The following is a 22,222-nucleotide window of genomic DNA, read 5'->3' as shown; positions in this document are numbered from 1 at the left end:
TTCCAGCAGCCTTCCCTTCACTGCCGGCGCCTCTGGCCCTCCGGGGAGCTGGCCGGAGGCAAAGGGCGCAGCCGCAGGCAGGCCGAACGCCCTGGGGCGCCGGCTCTTGTCCAGCAATTGGGGGCGGGGGGCACCCGCTGCTGCTGGACAGAGGGGGGGTGGCACAGCCAGCAAGTGTCTTGCCTTGGGCCCTTTCCCCTCTAGGGGGCGCCGGCTCGCATCCGGCCCCAGGGCAGGGACTGGCTGGCTCCGGGGGATGGGGGTCTGTCCCCTCTAGGGGGCGCCGGCTCGCATCCGGCCCCAGGGCAGGGACTGGCTGGCTCCGGGGGATGGGGGTCTGTCCCCTCTAGGGGGCGCCGGCTCGCATCCGGCCCCAGGGCAGGGACTGGCTGGCTCCGGGGGATGGGGGTCTGTCCCCTCTAGGGGGCACCATGCTGGAGGCGCCATGCGGCACCCGGTGCTAAAAGGCAGCGCATGCTGCCCGGTCGGGGAAGTGTCTGCCGGAGATAATTCCTCTAATCCCCTGCCAGGGCACTCAGGTACCAGCACCGGGGAAGGGCTGCAGCTGGTTCCCGCCTATGTGGAACCCAGGAGTCCTGGACAGAGGAGGGGGCAGAATTGGGGGGGGTGCCCCTGTACTCGGCATGTGACAGGCTGGGAGGGCGGCCGTGGTTGTGCGTAGGGCCCTCTCACGGCTCCCCGGGGCTGCCGCTGCGGGCCGGAGCGGAGTGCTGAGTTGTCGGAGTTAGCCCACCGGCTGGCTGCAGGCTGCCTTGACGGGGGGGGGCTCACAAGCCCTCCCTGAATGAGCCGTGGCCCAGACCCCAAGGTGACAGCCACACCTGCCCCGAAACAGGTGTAACCCTTCCCCCCCCCTTCCATGGGGTAGCAATGCAAAACACAGAAGGAAATTGAGTCTGAGTGGGGGTCTAGGGGGGCTGGGAGCCAGGACTCCTGGGTCCCCTGCCTGGCTCTGTGGGCTGCATTGCTGGTCTCCAGAGGGCACCCAGTGGGAGCGGAGCTGTGCTGCCGTGGGGGGGGGGGTAATCCGGTGCCAGGTGGCACGTTGGGCATTCGTTTTTTGCACGATGCCGGTGCTTTAATTCCCTGACAGCCCCAAATACCGGGATCTGAGCAGCGCCGTCAGCAGCTGGGGCGGCTGCATTAACCCTTCGGAGACCGTGGTTCAGCCTGGCACGGCACCCGCTCCCGGAGCTGGACCCGGCCAGGCTGGCACTCCGTGGGCATGCAGCTGGCAAGCAAGGGATGAGTCCTGGGTACCCTGCTCCCCCATAAATGCCCTCACAGGCCCTGTGTGGGGATAGAAAGCAGGTGCCCTGTCACTGACCTCCCCGCACGCTAGCCCCCACTTACCTCCCAGCGCTGGGGAGAGAACCCAGGCGTCCTGGCTCCCAGCCCCCCTGCTCTAACCACCCGACCCCACTCCCCTCCCAGAGCAGGGAAAGAACCCAGGAGTCCTGGCTCCCAGCTGGCCCCCTGCTTGTCAGGCTCCTGGAGAGTGATTCCTTCGGTGAACCCACCACGTGGGGGATGCCTGGACACTGCAGGGTGATCTCGCCCCCCAGCCCCACTGCGTAAGGGCCCTTCCCCGCCCCCCTGGCAGATGCCCCTGCCCCCCCCGTCCCCGCCCCCTCCCCCCAGCTCTGAGCCAACCCAGGCTGCTGGCCTCCTGTTGCCTTAAGCAGCTTAGCTAATCTGGTCACTTCAGGAAGCTGCAGTCATGGTGATACAGGGGGGCTGGGCTTGCAGAAGGGGGGGTCTCCTTCTTCCTAGGGTCCCTGGGATGGAGCCCCGCTCCCAGCACTGGGTCACACAGGTGAGGTTCACAATAGGCTTGTGATGCAGGTGACTCATCTTTGGGGGGAGGGGCTTGGGGGCTTGCCCCGTGCTGGCTGAAAGGGGCGGCCCCTTAGGGTGTCTACAACTGGGTGCCTCAGACAGTCCAAAAAAATCACCAGCCTCCTGTGGAAAATTAGGGACCCTTCGTGAAAAATCATTGGTCTTGTGAAAATCTTAGGCCTCTTGTGAGCTGCAGGGACTGCTTGTGAAAAATCATTGTGAAAATCCCTGGCCTCTTGTGAGAATCACAGGTCTCTGGGGAGAATCAGGGACCACTCGTGAAAATCACAGGCCTCTTGTGAGAATGGGGGACTGCTTGTGAAAACCACGGGCCTCTTGGGAAAATCTCCAGGCTCTTGTGAGAACCAGTCCTTGTGAGAACACGGCTGGTGAGAATCCACTGCCTGGGGGAAGGGTGCTGTGGTCCCTGTCTGTCCATGCCCCCTACATTGGGGGCAGGGTGGGTGGGTTAGAGACATGCCCAGGCTGGGAGAGGGGCATTGGGCAGACCAGTTCACATGGCATGGTCCCTATAGCCCAGGGTGGGGTGGGAGCAGGAGATGGGGGCACGGGTTGGGGAGGGGAAATGCCTGTGGAGTAGGTAGGGAGAGGTGATCACTTTACGGGGGTCCCCCTGCTGTGGGGGTTCACCAAGGGAGTAGCTCTCCAGGGGGGTGTAGGGCAGGGGGTAAGTGCCCCGTGGGGAGGGGGGCTGCGGTTAATGAGCTGCAGACACGGGGTGGGGAAGGGGGCGCAAGGAGAGGGGACTGGAGACGGGTCACAGGCGGGATGGGGAGGGGGCAGATAGTGGGAGGGGGCAGAGGGGCACAGCATGGCAGCTGCCCGGCTAAGCCGGCTCCACGTGGCTCCCCGGGGAGGGGAGTAGAGGGGAGAGTGTCCCGGCGTCTGGAGCGCAGCGCACCCAGGGCGCACCGAGGAGAAGGCGCACGGGGGTCGGCGCAGGACGCACCGAGGCCAGGGAGCACAGGGGTCGGCGCAGGGCGCGCGGAGGAGAGGGAGCACGGAGACCGGGGCGCACCGAGGAGAAGGCGCACGGGGGTCGGCGCAGGGGCAGGGCGCACGGAGGAGAAGGCGCAGGGCGCAGCGAGACCAAGGCACAGGGAGACCGGGCGCACGGAGGAGAAGGCGCAGGACGCACCGAGACCAGGGCGCGCCGGGCCATGTTCGCCAGCTCCTCGCGGGGGGCCCCGGGCCCGGCGGGGCGCGGCGCGGCGGGGGCCAAGCTGAGCGTGGACGAGCTGTACGGGCTGCCGACCGCCAAGAAGGGCAAAGGCGGGCGGGGCGAGGGCGGGCGGCGGCGCAGCCAGGGCGGGAGCGCGGCGGGCCGGGACCCGGCTCTCACCCCGGGCCAGCTGCTGGAGGCGGCGCGGCGGCTGCTGGAGGGCAGGCGGCTGGAGAGCTACTTGCTGGAGGCCGGGCTGCCGGCCGAGGAGCTGCAGAGCAACCGCACCGCCATGGGCTACAGGTAGGGGGCGCCACCGGGCTGGGGGCAGCGGAGAGGGGCATGGGGAGGGGGGTCCTGGTAGGGGACCCCCAGAGCAGGCTGCGGACACGGGGTACCTGGGGGAGGTGCCAGCACAGGGTACAGGGGGCACCGGGGGCAGGTACCCAAGCAGGCTACAGGGGGGCACCCTGCAGCTCCCCCACCCCCTCCCTCCATGCCAGGGGCTCTGTGCACCCCCCCATTCCCTCTCCCACCATACCTGGACCCCCATTCTTCAGGCTGCAAGGGCTCAGTAGCGCCCCCCGGGGGCAGCCATGATCCATGTCCCTGTCGGGGCCCTCGCAAAAACCAGGCTGGGTGGTTCCCCATGCAAAGGAGCTGGTGTGATTTGCATAAGACAGCACCATTGAGGAAGGAGCAAAATCTCCACAGGCCTCTGACCTGTGCTTCCCACGTGCAAGGGGACGGCTCCCTTGACCTGGCAACCAGATTCGGGGGGTTGAGGGGCAGTGACAAGCACATTCCCAGGGGCCACCAGTGAATCGATGAGGGACCTCCAGCTCTTTCTCCTGCATACACCCCGAAGGGGGGCAAAGTCCGGGCGTTAAGGATGTCTATTTCACCTTAACTCTGCCCCCTCCTATGCATTTGGCTAGACGCTTGTCGCCTAGGTTTGAGCCTCTAGAATCCCAGCACAGACTCCTGTCTCATGAGCTTGTGAGGGTGTGGGTCACAATAGTAGGTTATTATCCCCTACGCAGACCCCAGCCCTGCGGCAGACACCCCGGGACAGCATGTGTTTGTGAGTCGGCCCTGGAATGTCAGGAATCTGGACGACTGGGTTCTCAGCCTCCGCTCTGGGAGGGGAGTGGGGTCTAGTGGTGAGAGCAGGGGGGGCTGGGACCCAGGACTCCTGGGTTCTCTTCCTGGCTCTAGCAGAGGTGTGGGGCTGGTGCTTAGAGGAGCAGGGTGCATTTAGCCAGGACTCCTGGATTCCATCACCAGCTCAGGGAGGGGAGTGAGGCCTAGTGGGTGTACAGAACGGGGGCTGGGAGTCAGGGGAAGCTGTGTGAGACCCCATGTGCCCCCAACATCCCCACACACACATACCCCTCATGCTAATCCCTCGCAATCTGTCCCTGGGCTGAGCCGAGATGAACGTGGCCCCGCCAGCTGGTGTCCTCTGCTTTCTGCCACGGAGCCTAATCAGGGGAGACAGATGCTGGCACCAGCCCCCACAGCTGGCAGGGCCCCCTCCCCCGCCTCCCAGCTGTGACCACCCACCAAAATAGCTCCAAATGGGCTGGGGTTCGGGGAGGCTGGGAGTCAGGACTCCTGGGTTCTGGAGGCTAGTGGTTAGAGCTGGGGCGGGGGACTGACACACACACACGCTTGACCTGTTCTCTGCCCCCCTACCCTTGGCTGCGGACATCGCCACCAAGCCTGCAGGCCTCAGGGCAGGACGTCACCATCCCCCGTCTCGGTTTGAACCCTGCATTTCCCAAGCCACCGAGGCCGGGGCGGACTCGCTGGCTGCCCTGGGACAAAGTCTCCAGGCAGCATGCGGGGCAAATGCAGAGAAAACCGGGAGGGGGGCAAGGAAAGGCTGAGGCCAGGTGGCTGCTTCGGGGCGGGCGGGATCACTCGGGGAGCTGGGTGCCCACACACGGCCCAGTGCGAGCACAGACATCGGGGAACACGGAACGCAGACCAGGGCGCTGGGCTGGGGGCTCGGAAAGAGATTTGGGGGAAAGGGATTGTGGGGAGACCATAACGCATTTAGTTCACACGCAGCTGGACACCCGCACCCCACAGATAGACACAGGTTTATTGTATCCACCCTAGGCACATGCCCCGTATTGGGGTCTCTTCCCCCCACCTCACCCAGCCCCTCCTGCAGCCTTCGCACGTCAGCACCCGCAGCCAACGTGCAAGCATGTGCAAGATTCCTAGGGTTCCGCAAAGCGTGTGAGCGGCCCCGTGTCCCACGGGCCCAGAGTGTCACAGGAGACCTGGCTGAGCTGGGGAGTGCTGGGTCTCTGATCCCTGCCACTGGGAGTCAGGGCTGGGGGACCCCTGTGGCCACCTGACCTAGAGCCCTCAGCTAGCCCAGCCCTGAGCCCCCCAGGTCTGCCGGAGCCTCTCACTCCCAACCTCCAGCCCCCGCTTAGCCCCGGCCTCAGCTCCCCCCAGCTCTGCTGGTGCCGGTTCCCCCCGCTCCTGACTCGCAGCCCCAGGCTCCCTGTGAGGGGCAGGGGGGTGCAGACATGGGCCCAGGCTGCATCAGGTGGAAGTGGGGGGCGCTGGGGCCCATTCTGCCCTCCTGCCTTCCCCCCACCTCCTGGCAGCCAACAGGATCCCACCCGCACAGACAGCACCAGAACCCCCAGAGACCCTACAGTAACACATCCACACACACAGCCCCAGAACCCCCGGAGACCCGACAATAACACACCCATACACACAGCCCCGGCGCCCCAGACAACTGACAATAACACACCTGCACACACAGCCCCAGATCCCCCAGAGACCCTACGATAACACACCCATACACACAGCCCCGGCGCCCCAGACAACTGACAATAACACACCTGAACACACAGCCCCAGATCCCACAGAGACCCTACGATAACACACCCGTACACACAGCCCCAGATCCCCCAGAGACCCTACGATAACACACCCATACACACAGCCCCGGCGCCCCAGACAACTGACAATAACACACCTGCACACACAGCCCCAGATCCCCCAGAGACCCTGCAGTAACACATCTATACACACAGCCCCGGCGACCCCAGACAACTGACAATAACACACCTGCACACACAGCCCCAGAACCCCCAGAGACCCAACAATAACACACCCGTACACACAGCCCCGGCGCCCCAGACAACTGACAATAACACACCTGAACACACAGCCCCAGATCCCCCAGAGACCCTACGATAACACACCCATACACACAGCCCCGGCGCCCCAGACAACTGACAATAACACACCTGAACACACAGCCCCAGATCCCCCAGAGACCCTACGATAACACACCCATACACACAGCCCCGGCGACCCCAGACAACTGACAATAACACACCTGCACACACAGCCCCAGAACCCCCAGAGACCCTACAGTAACACACCCATACACACAGCCCCAGCGCCCCCAGACAACTGACAATAACACACCTGCACACACAGCCCCAGAACCCCCAGAGACCCAACAATAACACACCCGTACACACAGCCCCGGCGCCCCAGACAACTGACAATAACACACCTGAACACACAGCCCCAGATCCCCCAGAGACCCTACGATAACACACCCATACACACAGCCCCGGCGCCCCAGACAACTGACAATAACACACCTGAACACACAGCCCCAGATCCCCCAGAGACCCTACGATAACACACCCATACACACAGCCCCGGCGCCCCAGACAACTGACAATAACACACCTGAACACACAGCCCCAGATCCCCCAGAGACCCTACGATAACACACCCATACACACAGCCCCGGCGACCCCAGACAACTGACAATAACACACCTGCACACACAGCCCCAGAACCCCCAGAGACCCAACAATAACACACCCGTACACACAGCCCCGGCGCCCCAGACAACTGACAATAACACACCTGAACACACAGCCCCAGATCCCCCAGAGACCCTACGATAACACACCCATACACACAGCCCCGGCGCCCCAGACAACTGACAATAACACACCTGAACACACAGCCCCAGATCCCCCAGAGACCCTACGATAACACACCCATACACACAGCCCCGGCGACCCCAGACAACTGACAATAACACACCTGCACACACAGCCCCAGAACCCCCAGAGACCCTACAGTAACACACCTATACACACAGCCCCGGCGACCCCAGACAACTGACAATAACACACCTGCACACACAGCCCCAGAACCCCCAGAGACCCAACAATAACACACCCGTACACACAGCCCCGGCGCCCCAGACAACTGACAATAACACACCTGCACACACAGCCCCAGAACCCCCAGAGACCCTACGATAACACACCCATACACACAGCCCCGGCGACCCCAGACAACTGACAATAACACACCTGCACACACAGCCCCAGATCCCCCAGAGACCCTACGATAACACACCCGTACACACAGCCCCAGTGACCCCAGACAACTGACAATAACACACCTGCACACACAGCCCCAGATCCCCCAGAGACCCTGCAGTAACACATCTATACACACAGCCCCGGCGCCCCCAGACAATTGACAATAACACACCTGCACACACAGCCCCAGAACCCCCAGAGACCCTACAATAACACACCCGTACACACAGCCCCAGCGACCCCAGACAACTGACAATAACACACCTGCATACACAGCCCCAGATCCCCCAGAGACCCTACGATAACACACCCGTACACACAGTCCTGGCACCCCCAGACAACTGACAATAACACACCTGCACACACAGCCCCAGATCCCCCAGAGACCCTACAATAACACACCCGTACACACAGCCCCAGCGCCCCCAGACAACTGACAATAACACACCTGCACACACAGCCCCAGAACCCCCAGAGACCCTACGATAACACACCCATACACACAGCCCCAGCGACCCCAGACAACTGACAATAACACACCCGCACACACAGCCCCAGAACCTCCAGAGACCCTACGATAACACACCCATACACACAGCCCCGGCGACCCCAGACAACTGACAATAACACACCTGCACACACAGCCCCAGAACCCCCAGAGACCCTACGATAACACACCCATACACACAGCCCCGGCGACCCCAGACAACTGACAATAACACACCTGCACACACAGCCCCAGATCCCCCAGAGACCCTACAGTAACACACCTATACACACAGCCCCGGCGACCCCAGACAACTGACAATAACACACCTGCACACACAGCCCCAGAACCCCCAGAGACCCTACGATAACACACCCGTACACACAGCCCCGGTGCCCCCAGACAACTGACAATAACACACCTGCACACACAGCCCCAGAACCCCCAGAGACCCTATGATAACACACCCGTACACACAGTCCCGGCACCCCCAGACAACTGACAATAACACACCTGCACACACAGCCCCAGAACCCCCAGAGACCCTACGATAACACACCCGTACACACAGCCCCAGCGACCCCAGAAAACTGACAATAACACACCTGCACACACAGCCCCAGAACCCCCAGAGACCCTACGATAACACACCCATACACACAGCCCCGGCGACCCCAGACAACTGACAATAACACACCTGCAGACACAGCCCCAGAACCCCCAGAGACCCTACGATAACACACCCGTACACACAGCCCCGGTGCCCCCAGACAACTGACAATAACACACCTGCACACACAGCCCCAGATCCCCCAGAGACCCTACGATAACACACCCGTACACACAGCCCCAGCGACCCCAGACAACTGACAATAACACACCTGCACACACAGCCCCAGATCCCCCAGAGACCCTACAATAACACACCCATACACACAGCCCCGGCGCCCCCAGACAACTGACAATAACACACCTGCACACACAGCCCCAGAACCCCCAGAGACCCTACGATAACACACCCATACACACAGCCCCAGCGCCCCCAGACAACTGACAATAACACACCTGCACACACAGCCCCAGAACCCCCAGAGACCCTACGATAACACACCCATACACACAGCCCCAGCGCCCCCAGACAACTGACAATAACACACCTGCACACACAGCCCCAGAACCCCCAGAGACCCTACGATAACACACCCATACACACAGCCCCGGCGACCCCAGACAACTGACAATAACACACCTGCACACACAGCCCCAGATCCCCCAGAGACCCTACGATAACACACCCATACACACAGCCCCGGCGACCCCAGACAACTGACAATAACACACCTGCACACACAGCCCCAGATCCCCCAGAGACCCTGCAGTAACACATCTATACACACAGCCCCGGCGCCCCCAGACAATTGACAATAACACACCTGCACACACAGCCCCAGAACCCCCAGAGACCCTACAATAACACACCCGTACACACAGCCCCAGCGACCCCAGACAACTGACAATAACACACCTGCATACACAGCCCCAGATCCCCCAGAGACCCTACGATAACACACCCGTACACACAGTCCTGGCACCCCCAGACAACTGACAATAACACACCTGCACACACAGCCCCAGATCCCCCAGAGACCCTACGATAACACACCCATACACACAGCCCCAGCGACCCCAGACAACTGACAATAACACACCCGCACACACAGCCCCAGAACCCCCAGAGACCCTACGATAACACACCCATACACACAGCCCCGGCGACCCCAGACAACTGACAATAACACACCTGCACACACAGCCCCAGAACCCCCAGAGACCCTACGATAACACACCCATACACACAGCCCCGGCGACCCCAGACAACTGACAATAACACACCTGCACACACAGCCCCAGATCCCCCAGAGACCCTACAGTAACACACCTATACACACAGCCCCGGCGACCCCAGACAACTGATAATAACACACCTGCACACACAGCCCCAGAACCCCCAGAGACCCTACGATAACACACCCGTACACACAGCCCCGGCGCCCCCAGACAACTGACAATAACACACCTGCACACACAGCCCCAGAACCCCCAGAGACCCTACGATAACACACCCGTACACACAGTCCCGGCACCCCCAGACAACTGACAATAACACACCTGCACACACAGCCCCAGATCCCCCAGAGACCCTACAATAACACACCCGTACACACAGCCCCAGCGACCCCAGAAAACTGACAATAACACACCTGCACACACAGCCCCAGAACCCCCAGAGACCCTACGATAACACACCCGTACACACAGCCCCGGCGACCCCAGACAACTGACAATAACACACCTGCACACACAGCCCCAGATCCCCCAGAGACCCTACGATAACACACCCGTACACACAGCCCCAGCGACCCCAGACAACTGACAATAACACACCCGCACACACAGCCCCAGAACCCCCAGAGACCCTACGATAACACACCCGTACACACAGCCCCAGTGACCCCAGACAACTGACAATAACACACCCGCACACACAGCCCCAGAACCCCCAGAGACCCTATGATAACACACCCGTACACACAGCCCCGGCGCCCCCAGACAATTGACAATAACACACCTGCACACACAGCCCCAGATCCCCCAGAGACCCAACAATAACACACCCAAACACACAGCTCCGGCGCCCCCAGACAACTGACAATAACACACCTGCACACACAGCCCCAGATCCCCCAGAGACCCTACAATAACACACCTGCACACACAGCCCCAGCGCCCCCAGACAACTGACAATAACACACCTGCACACACAGCCCCAGAACCCCCAGAGACCCTACAATAACACACCCGTACACACAGCCCCAGCGACCCCAGACAACTGACAATAACACACCTGCACACACAGCCCCAGATCCCCCAGAGACCCTACAGTAACACACCTATACACACAGCCCCGGCGACCCCAGACAACTGATAATAACACACCTGCACACACAGCCCCAGAACCCCCAGAGACCCTACGATAACACACCCGTACACACAGCCCCGGCGCCCCCAGACAACTGACAATAACACACCTGCACACACAGCCCCAGAACCCCCAGAGACCCTACAGTAACACACCCGTACACACAGCCCCAGCGACCCCAGACAACTGACAATAACACACCTGCACACACAGCCCCAGAGACCCTACAGTAACACAAACACTTGTCCAGAGCTAACGCTGGGTGCTGCCTTCCCCTCCCCCCGTTATCCCCTCCCCCGTTTTCAGCTCCCCCTCCTCTCCCTGGTAGCCTGCCCAGCCCCCCCAAACAGTGCAGGTGGTGCCCAGGCCAGATCTGCGCCATGGTTGGGCACAGATGGGTGTAGACAGGTGCCCTGGGCTCCCTCTGCCCCTCCCCCCCCCACTACCAGGAGAGCGGGTGATAAGGGGCAATGGGGGTCTGGCACAGCCCTGGTATAGGGAGTGGGGGTGAGGCAGATGCTTCAGTGAGGCCAGACCCGCATCGGGGCCTCTGCCCCGCTTACCCTGAGAGACCCTACAATAACACACCAGGGCAGGCTGCCTCCCTCCGCTCTCTCCCGGCTCTGGGAGGGGAGTGGGGGCTGGTGGTTAGAGCAGAGGGAGCTGGGAGCCAGGACTCCTGGGTTCTCTCCCAGCTCTGGGAGGGGAGTGGGGGCTGGTGGTTAGAGCAGAGGGAGCTGGGAGCCAGGACTCCTGGGTTCTCTCCCAGCTCTGGGAGGGGAGTGGGGGCTGGTGGTTAGAGCAGAGGGAGCTGGGAACCAGGACGCCTGGGTTCTCTCCCGGCTCTGGGAGGGGAGTGGGGGCTGGTGGTTAGAGCAGAGGGAGCTGGGAGCCAGGACGCCTGGGTTCTCTCCCAGCTCTGGGAGGGGAGTGGGGGCTGGGGGGCTTCCAGCCTTTTCCCACTGATTGGGAAATGACGCCACCAGGTGGCTGTAGGAGCAGCTGCAGCCTGGGTGCTGCGGGGAGAAGGCAGCCCCGGGCTGGGATTTCAGCCCCCCCAGGCCATGCGCTGTCCGTGCAGGGCCCTGACTTCGAACTCCCGCCCCTCCCCCAACCCTTGTATCCAACAGGGACCCCCTGCAACAGCCCCCCCTGCTCTGACCACCAGCCCCCCTCCCAGAGCTGGGGAGAGAACCCAGGAGTCCTGGCCCCCACCCCCACTGCTCTAACCCACCAGCATCCACTCCCCTCCAAGAGCTCGGGAGAGAACCCAGGAGTCCTGGCTCCCAGCCCCTCCCCCACTGGACCTCACCCCGTACATCCCATCCCCTCCGCTCCCCAGATATCGGGGAGGGGGGGGAGGGTGTCTGTGCAGCGCCAAGGGGGGGGTCTGATGGGGGGGTCTGGTCTGGTCTGTGTCGGTACCTCCCAGCTGCGCTGCCGACCACTCCCAGCAGGGGGAGCGCTGAGCTCGCTTCTCCCGGACCCTTGCCTTTTTTCTGGGGGGGGCGGGGCGGGTCTGGGCTTCGGTCCCCCTCCCCAGCTCTTCTCGCGCTCCCCCCATTAATCACCCCCCCCCAAATTCTTATACTTTATCTCAGAAACTCTTGGCCGGACCCAGGCGTCCGGCTGCGAGGGGACCAATCCACCCCTCCCCCATACACACTGGAGCGGGACGGGGGAGGGGGGGAACTGTCCTACATAGCAACAGCCGCACCCCCCCCCCCCCAGCAGAGCCTCACACTCCTAGCGCTCGGGGATTAACGGGGGGGGAACCCCAGGGGTGGGGGCCCTTTAAGAGTCACTGCGGCGATGAGCGCAGCGCCCCTCCCCCTCCAGCTTGGGGTGGGGGTTCAGACTGCAGGAGGGAGAGGCCCCGGGACTGGGGTGGGGAGAGAACCCAGGAGTCCTGGCTCCCAGCCCCCACTCCCCTCCCAGAGCGGGGGAGAGAACCCAGGAGTCCTGGCTCCCAGCACCCCCTGCTCTAACCATCAGCCCCCACTCCCCTCCTAGAGCCAGGGAGAGAACCCAGGAGTCCTGGCTCCCAGCCCCCCCCCCCCCCGCTCTAACCACCAGCCCCCACTCCCCTCCCATCTGCTTCCCTCCCGCCATCCCTTGCCCTGGACCAGTGGGTGGAGCCTGTTATGCTAATGAGGCCAAGGCTGCTCTGCATTGTGCAGCGATCCCTCCGGGAGCGGGGGGACTCTCTCTGCCCCTCCCCCACTTTCCCCCCCGCCCAACCCCACTCCCCGGACCCCGCACGCCCCCATCCCCAGCACGGCCTCGGCCCCTCCCCCACGGCCACCCCAGATTACCGGCAGCCCCCATCCGGGGGAGAGGACGGGGGGGGGGGGGGCTGCGGTCACCGTAAGGTTAAGAGCGAACACCCCGGGGGGGTCCCGGCCCCCCGCACCTGAGCCATGCAGGTCTCGATCGCCTGCACCGAGCAGAACTTGCGGAGCCGCAGCACCGAGGAGCGGCTCTGCACGGGGGGGCGCGGGGCGCCGGCCCCGGGGGGCACGGGGAATGGGGGGCACCCGCCCCCTAAGGGCGCTCGGGGGCTGGCGGCGGTGGCGGGGCTGCGGGCTCCCGGCCAGCACCTGCCCCACATCGCGTTTCTGCTGCGGGAGTCCACGGGGCTGGCCACCGGCATGAAATACAGGTAGGGGGGCAGGGACGGGGAGTTGGGGGGGGCCGGGGACAGAGAGGGGGAGTTGGGGGCACCCATGGGGCGTAGGGGTCTGCTGACGGGAACATCGAGAAGCATAAGAGCTCGTGCCTCAGTGGTTAGAAGAGAGGGGGCTGGGAGCCAGGACTCCTGGGTTCTCTCCCTGGCTCTGGGAAGGGAGTGGGGGCTGGTGGGTTAGAGCCGCGGGGTGGGGGGCTGACAGCCAGGACTCCTGGGTTCTCGCCCCGGCTCTGGGATGGGAGCTGGGGCTGGTGGGTTAGAGCAGGGGGAGCTGGCAGCCAGGACTCCTGGGTTCTCTCCCTGGCTCTGGGAGGGGAGTGGGGGCTGGTGGGTTAGAGCAGGGGGAGCTGGCAGCCAGGACTCCTGGGTTCTCTCCCTGGCTCTGGGATGGGAGTGGGGGGTCTGGTGGGTTGGGAGGGGGCAGGGACTGGAGACAATTGGACACACATCATTCAACTTCCAGTCACAGATACTCCAAGTCCTACCAGTTTAGTTTCCACTGGTGTGTTATTGTGGGGTCTCTGGGGGCAGAGGGACCTCCATGTGTGGGTGTGTTATTGTAGGGTCTCTGAGGGTGTTTTTGTAGGGTCTCTGGCGGTACAGGGAGCTGTGATGGGGTAGCTGGGCTCTGTACCCCCTTCCCACCCCTGGCAGGGGCCAATTAATTCTCTGTCCTATTTGACCCTTCAAATTGCTTTAAAATAATGCCCCTCTCCCTCCTGCCGTGGGTGCGAATCCCTCTTAAGGTGGGGGCAGTCCTGTGGCTGCAGGACTCCTGGGTTCTCTCCCCCGCTCCGGGAGGGGAGTGGGGGCTAGTGGTCAGAGTGGGGGGGGGGCTGGGACTCAGGAGTCCTGGGTTTGTTGTAGCTGTGTGATCTCTGGCATGGCCTGTGGTTGGTGCCTCGGTTTCCCCTCTCTGCTCTGGACGGAGATGCCCGGCTCCTGTGCCAGCCGGAGCAGCCGCAGTGAGTGAGAAGTTACTATAAATAGCTCCAAGATCGGGGCTGACCCCAGGCCTCTGCACCGCCAGGGGGGGAGGTGGGGCACCGGAGGGTATCTGCCTCGTATACGGGGCCCCTCGTAAATCAGCCACCTCTGGGGTGGGGCGGCTGGTTACACAGGGACCCCTTGCCTGGCGCTGAGCCTGGTGGGGCTCAAGGTAATCCAAGAGCATTAGCAAAGTGGGGTGGAGGGTGCCCTGGACAGGGTTGGCAGGGGGCTGTGGGTCAGGAATGAGGGGCACCAGGACTCTCTGTCCTTGGGGGGTGGCCTCTGTAAACCCCCCCCAATTCTGCTTTTTCTCCCGCAGAAATCTGGGTAAATCCGGGCTCCGTGTGTCCTGCCTTGGGCTTGGTGAGTTCTCGTGGCGTGGGGAGCGCGGGCTGGGGGGATCCCGGCAGGGCTTGGGGCTCGCTGGGAGGGCACAGATGGGGGGGTAGAAGGGTATCTGGCCCCCCCCAAGACCTCCCCACATCTTCCCCCTCTCCTGGCTCTGGCTCATATCACCGATTCTCTCCCCACAGGCACCTGGGTGACGTTTGGCTCCCAGATCTCAGACGAGGTGAGTCCTGGGTCAGCCGGGGAGCTGTGGGTCCCTGTGAGATCCTGAGGGGGCCCAGCATGGGGGTGGGGGGGGGCATGGAGCCGTGGGTCCGTCACCTGACTCCGCTCTCTGCACCCCCAGACGGCGGAGAAGGTGATGACCATCGCCTACGAGAACGGGGTCAATCTCTTCGACACTGCCGAGGTCTACGCTTCCGGCAAGTAGGTGTCCCTCCCCGGGCAGGGGGGAACCCAGGAGTTCGGGCTCCCAGTTCCCCGCCCCCACCCTGCTCTAACCGTTCTACACCACTCCTCTCCCACAGCTGGAGAGAGAACCCAGGAGTCCTGGCTGCCAGCCCCCTCTGCTCTCACCCACCAGCCCCCGCTCCCCTCCCAGAGCCGGGGAGAGAACCCAGGAGTCCTGGCTAGGGAGCGCTGTGCTGTTCGGTTGGGGGGACTCCTTCATTTCTCAATTTTTCTTTCATCTGTTTTTTTCCCCTTCTTCAGGGCAGAAAAAACTCTGGGCAACATCCTGCAGAGCAAAGGCTGGAGGTAACCCGCCCCCCAACCTCCCTTCTGTGGGGCAGGGACCGGGAGGGGGCTCAGCCCCTACTAGGGGGCCGAGCCAGTGGGGCTGGGCTGGGGGGTCCCCCCCCCATTGCCTGTCTAACCTGCCTCCCTTTCTTCCCCCAGGCGATCCAGCTATGTTGTCACCACCAAGATCTACTGGGGTGGCCAGTGAGTACCCAGAATGCCATGGGGCTGGGGGGGCGGGGAATGGGGCAGAGGCCAGTCCCCTCTAGGGGCGCTGGCTCCCATCAGGCCCCAGGGGGGGACTGGCTGGCTCAGGGGGGCGGGGAATGGGGCACAGGGCCTGTCTCCTCCAGGGTGCGCCGGCTGCCCTCCGGCCCCAGAGCGGGGACTGGCTGGCTCAGGGGTGCAGGGAATGGGGCACGGGGCCTGTCCCCTCTAGGGGGCACCGGCTCCCATCCAGCCCCATAGCAGGGACTGGCTGGCTGAGGGGGGCAGGGGAATGGGGCAGGATCCTGTCCCGTCTAGGGGGCGCCGGCTCCCCTCCAGCCCCAGGGCAGGGACTGGCTGGCTCAGGGAGGTGGGAAATGGGGTAGGGGCCTGTCCCCTCTAGGGGGCGCCGGCTCCCATCCAGCCCACATTTATCAATGAGAGGAATTTGCCGGGTCTCAGCCCAGCAGGGGGGGTAGGGTGTGTGCTAAGGCTGAGCTGGCCATGGGCCCTGAGGCCCCCGGTGCCCCCTGGGGGCAGGTCCCTATGGGGTGGCTTAGGGGATTCCCCCACCCCCATCTCTTAATCTCTCCCCCTCCAGGGCGGAGACGGAGCGGGGCCTCTCCCGGAAGCACATCATTGAGGGTGAGATGTGTGGGGGCGGATGGGGGTCAGCACAGGGGTGGGGTGGAGCTGGGGGAAGGGCAGGGGGAGCGGCGGGACAGGGTTTGGGCTTATGGGGGTGGAGCTGAAGGAAGGGGGGCAGCAGGAGGAGGTGGGGCAGGATTTGGGGAGCCTCAGGGGAGATGGAGTAGGGGATGGGGTGGGGGCTATCAGGATTGGGGGGGGCTGTGGGGAGGGAGCAGCACGGGAGTGTCCATCCCAGGGGGGAGGAGTTGGGGGGGTGGCAGGATTCAGGAGTCCAGGCAAGGTGGGGGGGTCCCTGTGCCCCCCAACTGACCCCGCCATGCCCCTTCCCCCCCCCCCAGGGCTGAGGGGGTCACTGGAACGGCTGCAGCTGGACTATGTTGATATCGTCTTCGCCAACCGCATGGATGCCAACAGCCCCATGGAAGGTGGGTCCTGCCCCCTCACACCGCCCCCGCTGGCTCCGTCTCCCCTCCCCCCATCCCTTCAGCATTGCCCCTCCGGGGAGCCCCCACCCCGGCACCGAGAGCCCTCGCGTGTGTGTGTCCCCCGGGAGATCTCATGGGGGGGCTGTGGGGGGATGGGCCCCCCATATCCCCCCCTCACCTCTGTCTGCTTCCCCCCGCAGAGTATGACCCCAACTTCCGCCTACTGCTACTGGAAGGTACTGGAGAGACACACCCCCCCCCGACCTCCCCGTAGACCCCCCACCCCATGGAAACCTCTACAGCCCCATAGACCCCCCAAACTCCTATAGAACCCCCCAGAACCTATCGAACCCAATAGGCCCAGGCTTGTGAGCTAAAGAGCCCCCTGAACTTGCATTGATACCCCCAAACCCCATAGACCCCTGAATCCCTGTACTACCCCATACACCTGACCCCATAGGGCAGAGACCCTCCTGAACCTCCATAGATCCCCCCCCCAAACTCCATAGATCTGGCCCCATAGGGCAGAGATCCCCTGGAATGCCCATTGACCCCCCAAACTCCATAGAACTGGCCCTGTAGGATAGAGATCCCCGAAACCCCATAGTTGCCCCTTAAAACTAATAGAACCTGAATGCCCCAGAAACCTCCTCGCCCCCCCGCCCCCGATGGACCCGGCCCTGTAGGGCAGAGATCCCTGAACCGCCTGGAACCCCATTAATCCCCTTGCTCTCCAAACCCCATAGACCTCTCCCATACGGTGGACCCCCCCCAAGCCCTCATAGACCCAGCCCCATAGAGACCTGCCCCAAAGCCCCCTAGAACCCTATAGCACCCCGACCCTCATTGACCCAGCAGTGTAAGATAGAGACCCCATACTGGGTTGCTGTGGGGTTCACGGGACTCTACCCTATAGGTCAGGCTCTCTGCGTACGTGTCAATGCAGAGGGGTGTCTGCTCATACTGTAATGTTTGGGCGGGGGGGTGGAGATGGGGTGAGCCCTGCCCGTGGACAGACCGACACAGATCCTAACAGGCCCGTGGCCGGCACGTCCCTCGGAGATGGCTCGGCCCAGGTCCCACCTCTGTCTGCTCTGGCTCTGCAGTCTGGGTGTGAAAAACTGCCCTCAGTAGGTTTCAGAGACAACACCCCATTGAGCTAAATGGGGCCGGGTCATGTCTCCCCTGTGGCCAGCCAGGAGTGAATTCATCACCTTTAGGTCTCCAGAAATAACCCAGTCACTGAGATAAATTGAGTCAGGTCACAGGTCTGTCCGCAGAGTGGGCCGGAAACCCTGCCATCAGTCGGTTTCAGAGTCAATGGTCCATTGAGCTAAATTATAGCGGCCCCCATATCCGTCAGGGCTATATACTTGCCCATCGGTAGGGGCCAGGATTAACACCCCCATTGGTGTCTGCCAGCAGCTTGTAGCTCTGACAGAGCCATTGTTCCACAGCTCAGGCTAAAATGTGCTATTGGTAGGGTTCAGAGTGAACACGGCAGCCAAGTGGGGCGCAGGTCCCGCAGCTTTGAGCAGCTGGGAGTAGAAAGCGGGGCTCCCTCGGGGGGGGAGGGAAGCGGGGGTCCTCGGCTGACCTGTCTTCCCTCTTTCTCCCCTCCAACCCCCCGGGCCCAGAGATCGTGCGGGCCATGACTTACGTCATCAACCAGGGCATGGCCATGTACTGGGGCACCTCGCGCTGGAGCGCCATGGAGATCATGGTGAGTGACCCGCCCGCATCGGGAATGGGGGGGGCCGCGGAGGGCACCCCCGGTTTCTGGGGGGGGAGCGGGGCAGAGGGGAGGGGACGTGGCCTCCAGGCAGGGAGAGACTTTCAGGGCCCCATGCCTGGGAGGACGATGCCAGGAGGTGGGAGGGACTTTGGGGGCCGCCCCCCCCGGCCACGCCAGTCTGACCTCCCCCCCCCCCCCCCGTGCCCGCAGGAGGCATATTCGGTGGCGCGACAGTTCAACCTGGTGCCGCCGGTGTGCGACCAGGCCGAATACCACATGTTCCAGCGTGACAAGGTGGAGTCGCAGCTCCCCGAGATCTACCACAAGATCGGTGGGTGCCCGCTGGAGGGGAGGGGGGTCCATGGGGCAGGGTGTTGGGGGGTGGAATCGGGAGCTGGGGTTGGAGGGGAGGAGGGTCCATGGGGCAGGGTGCAGAGGGGGAGGGGATGAGGACAGGAGGATCTGTGGGGCAAATGGGGAGGGGCGGGGGGAGTCGCTAGGGGGCGCTAATCCCTCCGTTCCCCCCTCCCCTGCCCCAGGTGTGGGCGCCATGACCTGGTCCCCCCTGGCCTGCGGCCTCATCACCGGCAAGTATGAGGAGCGGGTCCCCGAGAACTGCCGAGCCGCCATCAAGGTACGGGGGCCCCCCAACCCCCCCCGTTTCCCCCATGTCCCCCCTCCCGGCCCACCCCCCATGCCTAGCCCGGATGCCCACACACACACCCTGCCATGACCCCCTCACCCTTGTCCTGCCTCTACGCCTGCGGTGCCCCTGGTGGCCCTGCACCCCCATCTGGGCTCCCTCTGCCTCGTGTCCCCTAATCCGCTCCCCGGCCCCCCTGACGCCCTGTCCCCATCCCCCCCCAGGGCTACCAGTGGCTGAAGGACAAGCTCCAGAGCGACGATGGGCGGAAGCAACAGGCCAAGATCAAGGAGCTGCAGCCCATCGCCGAGCGTCTGGGCTGCACCGTGGCTCAGCTGGCGATTGGTGAGGGACAGGCCCCGCCCCAGGGCGGGGCTAGGGGGCGCTGTGGGGCGGGGGGGGGCTCAGCAGGTGGCGCTCTCCCCTGGCAGGCCTAGCTCGGTGGTGCTGTGGGGCAGGGAGCAGGGCAGGGGGCTCAGCGGTGGGCACTCTCCCCTGGGGGGGCAGTGGGGACTGACCCCCCCCCGGACCCTTCCCACCTCCCCATCTCTGCCCCACAGCCTGGTGCCTGCGCTCGGAGGGCGTCAGCTCCGTCCTGCTCGGGGTGTCGAGCGCAGAACAGCTGATTGAGAACCTCGGAGCCATCCAGGTGAGCGCCCCGCCCCTGCTGTGCTCCCCCCCCGGCACTGGAGGGGAGCGGGGGCTGGTGGGTTCGAGCAGGGGGGGCTGGGAGCCAGGACTCCTGGGTTCTCTCATGGTTCTGGGAGGGGAGTGGGGGCTGGTGGTTAGAGCAGGGGGTGCTGGCGGCCAGGACTCCTGGGTTCTTTCCCTGGCTCTGGGTGGGGAGTGGGGGCTGGTGGTTAGAGCAGGGGGGGCTGGGAGCCAGGATTCCTGGGTTCTCTCCTGGCAGGGGGAGGGGCATGGGCATGGGAGAATCTCACCCCCCCCGTCCCCCGTCTCTCGGCAGGTGCTGGCCCAGCTGACCCCACCCGTCATTCAGGAAATTGACGCCCTCCTGGGCAACAAGCCCAATACAAAAAAAGAGTCCCGGGCTTAGGGACACGTCGGCGCCCGGGCCTATGCACGACCGTGTCCCATCGGACTGTGTATCCCTCCGCCTGGCTCTCTGGTGGAGAGGAGGAGCCGCTTCGCGCATGACCCCAGACCCCCCCCCCCGGTATCTTTCCGTGGCGGGGGCGGAGCCGGATCCCTCCGCCCCCCCGTCCCCCCGGCCGCTGCTTCGACCTATCCCCACTGCCGGCATGAGCCAGGGGATTGGCGGGCGAGAGGCCCCGCCCTCCCCGCCAGCTTTCGCGCCGGATCTCGCCGGCCGCTTCGCCTCCCGCCGGATCCATGCTCCCGTTTTTAAAGGGACGGGCCCCCGCCTCGTCCTGGGGGACAGGCGAGGGATTCATTGATCGATCTAACGAACCCTCGTTAATTTGCTGGCGGCCTCTGCGAGTTGAGCCAGTTTCCTGATTTTTATTTATTTATTTTTTTGGTCCATCTGTCCGAGAGATTTGGGGAGGGGCCGTGAGGACCCCCGGGGGAGCCAGGAGCGTGGGCTGCACGGGCCGGGGGGAACTCCAGTAATCGGACAGAGGTGGGGGGAAATCAGGGATGGATCCCAAGTGCGCAGCCCGGCAGCTGACGTGGAGAACGGGGGGGGGGCGAACATGGGGGCACTTTCCTTGCGGCCCCCGCCCCCGTTGGCTCCTGTGTGGCTCTGGGACTCTTCCCCCCCCTCCCCAGCTGGCTGCCCCCTGCTGGGGCCTTGGGGAATTCCCTCTAGGGGCCTATTTTTCCTCTCCCTGCCCCTCTCCCCGGTGGCGGAAGGATATTGATCAAATCCACCCACCCCAGGACATTTTTCTGTCCACTTGAGTTTCTTTCTCTGCTTTAAATGGAAAAAACAAAACAAAACCCATGGATCATCCAGAGCCAGCTGTTCCTATAGCAATAATGCTCCAGCGAGGGGGGGCACGGGGGAGGCCTACGAGCCCCCCCCCATCCAGGACTGCCCCTCCCCCTCCTGCTTTCGCACAATCCTGGCTTCCGGTCGGACGGACGGGGGCTGGACAGACGGGCCCCGTCCTCTCGGGGGAAGGTGGACTCTGTACCAACACGAGAGCGGCGCTTCCCTTTCTCCCCAGGAGGGGGCGACAGGCCCTGCTGCTGACAGAAACCCAGAGGAAAGCGATGGGGGCAGGACCCAGGCGTCCGGGACAAAGTCTCCGCTCCCCTGAACCATCCTTTTCCTTTGCTTCCTGGCCTACGTGGCATGCGGCTGCCATGACTTGCCCCAGAGGTGGCCGCATCTCCTCATCGGGCCGGGGGTCCCTGAGTGGCCCGGCACTGGCTCCCGCGGGGCTGCTCCAGCTGGGCTGGCAGGCAGGCAGGTGGCCCCCGCTCTGAGCCGGGCTCTGGGGAGGGGAGTGGGGGCTGGTGAGTTAGAGCAGGGGGGCCCCCCCCACCCTGAACTGGGCTCTTGCCCGCAGACCCTGTGTGAACCTGCACTGCACCTCAAGAGCCAGTAGGGGGCGCGTTTTTCTTAGATCCCACCAGATGGGTTTCAGACTTGGGAGGGGAATTAAACGCTGGGGTGCGTTAGAGCCGGGGGGGGGGAGGGGGCTGGGAGCCAGGACTCCTGGGTTCTCACCCCAGCTCTGGGAGGGGAGTGGGGGCTAGTGGTTAGAGGAGGGGGGGCTGGGAGCCTGGACTCCTGGGTTCTCTCCCTGGCTCTGGGAAGGGAGTGGGGGCTGGTGAGTTAGAGCAGGGGGGGCTGGCAGCCAGGACGCCTGGGTTCTCTCCCTGGCTCTGGGAAGGGAGTGGGGGCTGGTGAGTTAGAGCAGGGGGGGCTGGCAGCCAGGACGCCTGGGTTCTCTCCCTGGC

General features: G+C 63.8%; 1 protein-coding gene across 2 annotated transcripts; it reads left to right on the top strand.

Moving 5' to 3' along the window:
• The first annotated feature begins 13,324 nt into the window (after positions 1–13,324).
• On the top strand, positions 13,325–20,387 carry KCNAB3 (potassium voltage-gated channel subfamily A regulatory beta subunit 3). 2 transcript variants are annotated; one of them, XM_077806655.1, is made up of 14 exons: positions 13,325–13,566; positions 14,903–14,946; positions 15,117–15,154; positions 15,278–15,357; positions 15,643–15,687; positions 15,829–15,873; positions 16,478–16,521; positions 16,866–16,952; positions 18,590–18,675; positions 18,898–19,018; positions 19,227–19,321; positions 19,555–19,675; positions 19,891–19,979; positions 20,298–20,387. In XM_077806655.1, exons 1-14 carry the CDS (start codon positions 13,325–13,327, stop codon positions 20,385–20,387), a joined length of 1,227 nt encoding a protein of 408 aa, XP_077662781.1. The 2 variants fall into 2 exon arrangements, with proteins under 2 accessions (XP_077662781.1, XP_077662782.1); XM_077806656.1 differs by lacking the exon at positions 16,866–16,952.
• The last annotated feature ends 1,835 nt before the right edge of the window (positions 20,388–22,222 follow it).

This window comes from Eretmochelys imbricata, chromosome 28 (assembly GCF_965152235.1).
Source record: "Eretmochelys imbricata isolate rEreImb1 chromosome 28, rEreImb1.hap1, whole genome shotgun sequence".
In the NCBI taxonomy this organism is placed as follows: Eukaryota; Metazoa; Chordata; order Testudines; family Cheloniidae; genus Eretmochelys; species Eretmochelys imbricata.
Note: the sequence above shows the minus strand (reverse complement) of the source record. Positions and strands in the feature narration are given on the sequence as shown.

Coding starts and splice junctions, on each gene's coding strand:
- KCNAB3 (XM_077806655.1), top strand. CDS start 13,325: ATGCAGGTCTCGATCGCCTGCACCGAGCAGAACTTGCGGAGCCGCAGC. Junction 15,358..15,642: donor GAGGTCTACGCTTCCGGCAA/GTAGGTGTCCCT, acceptor CCCCTTCTTCAG/GGCAGAAAAAACTCTGGGCA. Junction 18,676..18,897: donor GGAGCGCCATGGAGATCATG/GTGAGTGACCCG, acceptor CCGTGCCCGCAG/GAGGCATATTCGGTGGCGCG.